Source organism: Phaseolus vulgaris, chromosome 8 (genome assembly GCF_051622355.1).
Source record: "Phaseolus vulgaris cultivar YP4 chromosome 8, ASM5162235v1, whole genome shotgun sequence".
NCBI lineage: Eukaryota > Viridiplantae > Streptophyta > Magnoliopsida > Fabales > Fabaceae > Phaseolus > Phaseolus vulgaris.
In genome coordinates this window covers 52,928,348-52,936,371 of record NC_143505.1, presented here as the reverse complement: position 1 = coordinate 52,936,371, position 8,024 = coordinate 52,928,348, and the positions used below count along the sequence as shown (strand labels likewise).

At 30.5% G+C, this 8,024-nt stretch overlaps 1 protein-coding gene and 1 non-coding gene across 2 annotated transcripts; one reads left to right on the top strand and one right to left on the bottom strand.

Moving 5' to 3' along the window:
• The first annotated feature begins 2,772 nt into the window (after nucleotides 1–2,772).
• On the top strand, nucleotides 2,773–4,464 carry PDS1 (4-hydroxyphenylpyruvate dioxygenase). The gene is made up of 2 exons (XM_068631586.2): nucleotides 2,773–3,970; nucleotides 4,170–4,464. The coding sequence occupies exons 1-2, from the start codon at nucleotides 2,844–2,846 to the stop codon at nucleotides 4,345–4,347; spliced, it is 1,305 nt and encodes a 434-aa protein (XP_068487687.2). The 5' UTR covers nucleotides 2,773–2,843; the 3' UTR covers nucleotides 4,348–4,464.
• A 964-nt stretch (nucleotides 4,465–5,428) lies between these two features.
• TRNAE-UUC (transfer RNA glutamic acid (anticodon UUC)) lies at nucleotides 5,429–5,500 on the bottom strand. Its single transcript has one exon. It is a non-coding gene; the product is annotated as a tRNA-Glu (tRNA).
• Between the last annotated feature and the right edge of the window lie 2,524 nt (nucleotides 5,501–8,024).

The following is an 8,024-nucleotide window of genomic DNA, read 5'->3' as shown; positions in this document are numbered from 1 at the left end:
ATACATGATGCTGGTATTTTCAAGAGATGTGGCCTATGTAGGTGGTCTTTAAGGTGTGATCATATATATATATATATAATAATAATAATAGTTTTATGATTGTGACTCTTTATAGGTGTATGCTTTCTAATGCCCCAATATGGTATCATATATTAAGTGGGGTGTTAAACATGTCAGCTTTTCATTAAGTTAAAGAAATATGTAATGTGATATGGTCATATAAATTAACATATCGAGGTACTAAGAAGCTAAATTATATTTATGTATCAAATTTAGAGAATTATGACATCTTGTGATACTATTTTAGTTAAGAATGATCATTGAAGACGTTGTGAGAAAAATTTATTAAAATAGTAATATATATATATATATATATATATATTAAAATTGCGTAAATGTAGAGGATAAGAAAAACGAGAAGAGAAATCATCATAAAATAGAAATTGATTTTTTTCAACCTAAACTGGATTTACTATGCGAGATATTAAGTACACAATTAATTTTTGATCTGTCATAATAAATATTTAAGTTCAATTAGAATCCTCGTAATAAATATTTAAATATTATTTTACATGAAATATTTTTATTATGAATTAATATCATCTTATTTTCTATTACATTCTAGTTTCCATAATCTTTACTAAATGAACAAACTGAAAATAATCTCTTATCATGAAAACATTGAAAATGACTACTCACATTGATAATTTTGGTAAGCAATTATTTTTTAAACATATTTTTTAAGATTTTTTTCTAGGTGGTTCAGTTCAAAAGAATATTTCTCACACACACATATATATATATATATATATATATACTTGGATTATTGTAAGTCATGAATATATTTTTCTTTTATTTTTTTAAAAAATCCATCAATTAATAAAAAAAAAATCTTCGTTTAGGTTTCACCAGTACATTAGGTGGGGTGGGTGGTTTTAAGCATTTTCTTTAAAAGTACATAATTAATTAGTTAGATCATATAGAAGAAAGTTATTTATAAAGGCTCAGTAATGTCAGAATAATATATTCTTTCTATAATGAATGCACATAACATTTTTTAAAGATATTTATTTTTATTTAATTGTCATTTTAATATTTAAGAAAATATTAATTACTTTTTTTTGGCTATTTATACCTTTATTTTTCATTGTAGAAATGAAAAAAAAGTAAAATATAAAATCTTACAAATATTTGTTAAAGTAAAAAAAAATATTGTATTTCTTAATTTATAAAAAGGCTTAAACAAATACCTAAAAAAGGAAGGAATATAATTTTTTCTAAAACAATTTTACTGAAATAATCTCATTCTCCCAATAAACACCAAGAATAATTAATTAGAAAAATTAATGGTTACAAAACATCAATCAAGTTTAAACTTTTTGGGTGGCTAAAAGTTACGGTGTAGAGAAAAGAGTATTTACTTAAGGAATTTACAATCTTCAAACAGATTTATGAAACATATATATTTGGAATTTTTAGATGATAAAATAGTATTTCATTTTATTACATTGTTATTTATTTCTAACCTTTTATAATAAATAATAAATAATAAATATGTTGTAATTTTAAACAGTTTCAGATTTTACATTTATAATTATTTTGAAATTATATTACAAGGAAAACAATTCTTTGTTGAATAAAAAAACATAAATAAACTTGTTAATATTAGGACCATATGTAATAGAGGTAGGAAATGAAATTAATATTCACTTTTAACAATTTTACCATTAAAGTGAATCTTTGAATAAAAGTATACTTTTACTTCTGTTGGGAGATATTTAAATACATATGCAACATCGTAAAAACTATAAAATTGAAGTTCACGTGTTTCTATTTTCGCTGCATTTATTTATGTGGTGTTTGATAAAATAAATAAATAAACCAGATAAAAATAAACAAAATTAATTAAAAATAGGCGAAAAAATAATATAATATATTTTTTTTTATTTTAAAATTATCTTTTTCTTTTAATCCCCACCAAACAACTATCGAAATTAAATTCTAACATCAAACCACCAACATGTTTCTGAAAACATCTGCATCAACAATCAGGACTAACTTCATTAAATATGAAAATACTTTAAAATAAATAAAATTTAAGTTTATCTACTAATTTCTTATATATATATTAAATACTATAACTAATACAGATATTATAATTAATATTAAAACTGGATCTTATAATTATAATTAATATAGTAATTATAAATATTAATTAATATTTATCATATTTATACGTTCATGTTTTAATATAAATAAAAAATAGTAAGTAGTATATATTTTATAATTATTTAAAACTTTTTATATAAAAATAAATAAAAAAATGAGTTTAGTCTCAGTGGACAATGACTAGTTGGCTTGAGTATTATAATATTTCATTTGTCCCAAAAAATTGAACGCCCTTGTGAAGGCTTTGAAATAAGACAATGGTGTAATAAAAGAGGATTAGGATCCTCTTCACGAGAATGTTCCTCCAGTCAAATTAGTGTCAGATCTCAGCCCTTTGTTAAGTGTGATTTGTTAGAAATAAAAAGTTTTAGAAAATGTATAATAATATGCTAAATGAAGCGTGTCGTCATCGTAACCATACAGTGCATCAGCACCATCCTTCCACGTTGATTCAACGAACGTATCTATCTTCATTTCATCTTCATCTCATCCTCCTCCTCATGGACCTATCTCTACCATACGCAATCTCTCTCTATATAATGTGGTTACAATCTCCTACTACACCCTTCTCCTCTCTCCACCTCCTCCTCCAATACCATTCCACCACGTGTCACTCTCTTCCAACTTCCTCCCCTACCACAACTGCCATCACACAGGAACCAATTTCGAACACCATGGGTAACCAAACTGAACTTCAATCACCTTTCAAGCTCGTTGGATTCAAAAACTTCGTCAGAACCAACTCTGAATCGGATCGCTTCCAGGTCAATCGTTTCCACCACATCGAGTTCTGGTGCACTGATGCCACCAACGCCGCCTCCCGCTTCTCGTGGGGACTCGGAATGCCAATCGTCGCAAAATCGGACTTGTCCACCGGAAACCTAATCCACGCCTCCTATCTCCTCCGCTCCGGCGACCTCTCTTTTCTATTCTCCGCTCCTTACGCTCCATCCATCTCCGCCGGCGCCGCCTCCACCGCCGCCATTCCATCCTTCGACGCCGCCGCCTGCCTCTCCTTCGCCGCCAAGCACGGTTTCGGCGTGCGCGCCATCGCCTTGGAAGTCGCCGACGCGGAAGCCGCTTTCCGTGCCAGCGTCGCGCATGGCGCCGAGCCCGTGTCTCCGCCGGCGCTCCTCGACGGCCGCACCGGATTCGCCGAGGTGCGCCTCTACGGGGACGTCGTGCTGCGCTACGTCAGCTACAAGGACGCGTCGCACGCGTCCGAGGCTAATCCCTCGCGGTGGTTCCTGCCGGGATTTGAGGCTTCCGCAGAGGCTTTCCGGGAGCTGGACTACGGGATCCGGCGGCTGGACCACGCCGTTGGGAACGTGCCGGAGCTGGCGCCGGCAGTGAACTACTTGAAAAGCTTCACCGGATTCCATGAGTTCGCGGAGTTCACCGCGGAGGACGTTGGAACGAGCGAGAGCGGGTTGAACTCGGTGGTTATGGCGAACAACTCGGAGACGGTGCTGCTGCCACTGAACGAACCGGTTTACGGAACAAAAAGGAGGAGCCAGATTGAAACGTATCTGGAACACAACGAAGGTGCTGGTGTGCAGCACCTTGCTCTTGTTTCTAACGATATTTTCACAACTCTGAGGGAAATGAGAAACCGAAGTTTCATTGGTGGCTTTGAGTTCATGCCTTCTCCTCCTCCAACCTATTATGCCAACCTTCACAAGCGTGCCGGTGACGTCTTGACCGTTGACCAGATTAAGCAGTGTGAGGAGCTTGGGATTCTTGTTGACAGAGACGATCAGGGCACTCTGCTTCAGATTTTCACTAGGCCCGTTGGGGACAGGTTCGTCATTTTCTTCTTTTTTCTTTATTTTTCTTCTTGTTTTTTGTGCCTATTTTATATTAAAGATGTCTAACGATATTCTATCTACCATTACCTTTTCTTGATCTGATGAAATCTAAAAATAATGAAATTTAGGAAATAAAAAATAGAGAAAAAAGTGAGCATTTGTATGATGATTGGTTGTTGTGTTAAATGGCAGACCAACTCTATTTATAGAGATAATTGAGAGGGTTGGATGCATGGTGGAGGATGAGGAAGGGAAGGTGTACCAGAAGGGCGCGTGTGGGGGTTTTGGAAAAGGCAACTTTTCTGAGCTTTTCAAATCCATTGAAGAATATGAGAAGACTTTGTTAGAAGGCAGAACAACATCCTCATAGTATCTATATTTAGCATCTTTATACAAAGAAACTAGTAACACACCCTTTCAAAATTTCTCCTTCTCTTCCATGTATGGATAAATTTCACTCAAAAAATATTTATCTTTTTACTTTTAACAATGGTTACACCATATCAGAACTCTTACACTTGATAAAAGCTAATAAAAGTTTCTTAGATGTAAAAAATTAAACCGTTTTAAGATGTGCTAAATGTCGGGTTCACACGTTTTTCTACAATTAGAGATAGAAGAATGAAAAAAGGTGATAAATTTAGGAAGAATGATTAGCGTATCATCACTCTTGTTTACTTGTCTGCATGTGAAGGCCACTTTTGGGCTCCCACAAGTAACAAATATCGAATCTTCATGTTCGATAGCATACCACTTTTCGCAACATCAAAACCGGGTGAAGGAAGAGAGTCAGAAAAAAAATTACGAGTGTAATGGATAATGTCATAGAAAATGATGAAAAATAAGTGAAAGCAAATAACAATATAACAACATAAAAAAAATTGCGTATATTGCGTAGGAACATGGACAAACTGAAGTTTAATTGCATCAAGCGACATTCCTAGCTTAACTTTCTAGATGTAGTGGGTTTTATGGTATCAAAAGTTTTTCTGGCAATGATAAGTAGTCTGGTTTCTAATATGTTTATGTAATCGAAATTAAACTTCTCATCCGAATAGAAACTAAAGATATAATAATGATCCAATGAAACTAAGATTTCCCATTTGAATTACAATGCCATTTTATTTGTTCCTTCCCACAAACATGAAAATATTCAACATGGTACTCTCCAATGATAAGAAACCACAAAATCACAAAATTCCTTGCGCAAAACTTCACCAAGTCGACTGAGAAAATCCTCACTTGAAGCGGCATTGTCTAGCTCAGTTGCTGCAGAGGCTTATAATACTCAAAAAGCAGTGGCAAGATCTGATACAATATATAAGCTGGATCCAAAGAACTGCAATGTTTACAGGAAAAGAAAACCCTTGTGAATATTTGAACCAAGTGTTTATTTAGTTTTCACATTTTACTTCAAAGTTCATAAAATTTGTTGAAAATTTATAAAAAAGTTCCGTTGCCGGGAATCGAACCCGGGTCTCCTGGGTGAAAGCCAGATATCCTAACCGCTGGACGACAACGGATTTTTGTTTATAAGAGTGAATATAAACTAAATATTAGTGTTTTAAATCAGGAAATCTTCTTTTTATTATTTTCCATCTTCACAGTCATTCATTTTAATTATTTTAAGATTTTAACTGCTTCTTTTAAATAATATTGCAAGCCAAAATAAATTATATTTTATTCACATTTAAGGTCGTAAACTCACTCTTTACGAACACTGATGAATAACGCAGTAACACACAAGTCTATTTATTTTTCTTTTTCAGCTATTCCTTTTAATCTTTTTTCTTTATTGATTTGAATGATGAAAATATTTTCATAAATATAGAATTTTATTATTATTTTTTCAATTGATTTTAAAATATTATATTTAATTGCAATATTGCTCCTACATTATATGATAAAATTTACATATAACTCAAATCTTATGGATTTGTTGTGAATATAATTCATTCATAACTACTTTTAGGATGAACTAAAATATATATATTTTTTTTAACCTCTACTTAATATTATTATTATATTTATGTTTACTATTATTAGAGTGTGTTCCTACATAAGTACAAGCTCAAGAAACAACACATTTGATGAATTTTTTTATAATAGGATAAATCCATAAAACATTTTGAATATGAGCCATAATTATGTTTTTATTTATAGTTTAAAATAATTTTTTTAAGAATTATAAGGTCTACGATCCTTTATAATCTTTAAAAAGGACTATCAATGAAGGCAGAAAAATATTTGCTAATCCTAATTTTAGTATTAGAAATAACAAAAATCTAACAGATCACCATTTATATGTGAATCTTTCTTTACTCAGTTTTATCTATATCCTTTTAAAAATATAGGTGCATTGGTAAAATATAAAAGTTTAAAAATATTGGACCCTAACTCTCATAACAACAAGGACTAATATGTCATTACTCGTGACATTAACAATTAACACTTATAGAATTAACTCAATTAAACAATAGGTACTTAAATATGATGTTGAATTCAATTAATGAAAAAAAAAATTAAACATGTTTGAAGATTAAACAAGTGCATATTTAAATCGGAAAACCAAACTGTAATAATAAATTGTTTTTGTTATCTACCCAAAAATATATAGAATCAAGTTAACACTCTACCATTTTCTTTTAAGAAAATTAGCACTCATGACTCTACCAAATATAGTATTTTGTATGTCTTATCATTTTTTTCAATAAGACTAAGAGCGTAAAACAAAAAGGAAAAAAAAGAAGAAGCTAATAAAACATCATCTAACAAAGAATTTGTATACTAGTATATAGGAGAAGAATGAAATGAAGGAAGATCTTCGTTAATCACAAAGGTGCTTTTAATTATCATATAAATTTGTAACGTGACTTGTTTGTGAGAATATATATAATCACATGTAATTTGGCCTATTGTCAAGAACAAAATTGACAATGTTATAGCAGGATTCTTATTGCTTGGTTTATTTATAGAAATAAAGTAGAGGAAGAGTGTTTTTTTCTTTTTTTAGTAAAGATAAAATAAAATAAAATAATATATTTAAGGAATGTCCTAATCCTTATTAAAAAAAATATGATTTAACCTGAAATTCACTGTATATGACATGGAAAATTCCTTATGGATCACCTTTTATATTATGGACAAGTTTACAAACATTATGGATCAACTTCTATATTAGGAAAATTCAACTTTTTTTTACATGTCCAAAATTTTGGTAAACCAAATGGATTTGAACCCAAAAGCTCGATGTTTGCTATCTAGTTTCTTTGGACACAATCTAAGTATGATCAGAATGTTATAAAGCCTTGATTTGAAAAAAAAAAAAAAATTCAATTTAGCACAATAAATCATAAACAAATCCATATAAAACATTAATACACCATTTTTTTTTTACTTTAAATTCCCTTAAAACAATATATTTATAAATTTGTTTTTATTTATTTATATTCTCTCAACTTACTTATTTCTTCTAATTAATGCTTACTTTAATCTCTTAAAAATATGTTCTTTTGATTTTTCAAAACTTCAAATCATAAATTCTTTATTAACTATCATTTAAATCTTTTTTACCTATCATTTAATTTTTTTAACTATCATTTAAAAATCTTGCAATCACGCCTTATCCATATTTAATTACTACTAGCCTTATTTTTGTGGCTCATTAATTTTATTAGGTATAATTCAATGTTTTCTTCACGCCTTATCCATATTAGATCACTACTAGCTTTGCTTTTTTGGTTCATTAATTTTATTAGGTATAATTCAATGTTTTCTTCATTTTCCATCCTTCATACAAGCTCATGGAGATTATGTACTAGGGCATTATGTGTTGTTTTATCACTACATTATTTTTTTTATCAGTAAAAAAAACAAATTAATAGATACATTTAAGAAATGTTCTAAATCGTTTACAAAAATCGAAAGAGACTTAAAAACCTCAAAAAAACATTTTCAACTTGTAAGACCAACCCCTAAACATTAATATTCCTAAACTCCATGCACTCCATGCAGTCCATGAAATTCTAAGACAAAAAAACTTGTAAG

What these genes read in the sequence shown, in the direction of transcription:
- PDS1 (XM_068631586.2), top strand. Translation starts at nt 2,844, where the DNA reads ATGGGTAACCAAACTGAACTTCAATCACCTTTCAAGCTCGTTGGATTC. An exon ending in ACTAGGCCCGTTGGGGACAG is followed by an intron (nt 3,971 to 4,169) that starts GTTCGTCATTTT and finishes GTTAAATGGCAG; the next exon opens with ACCAACTCTATTTATAGAGA.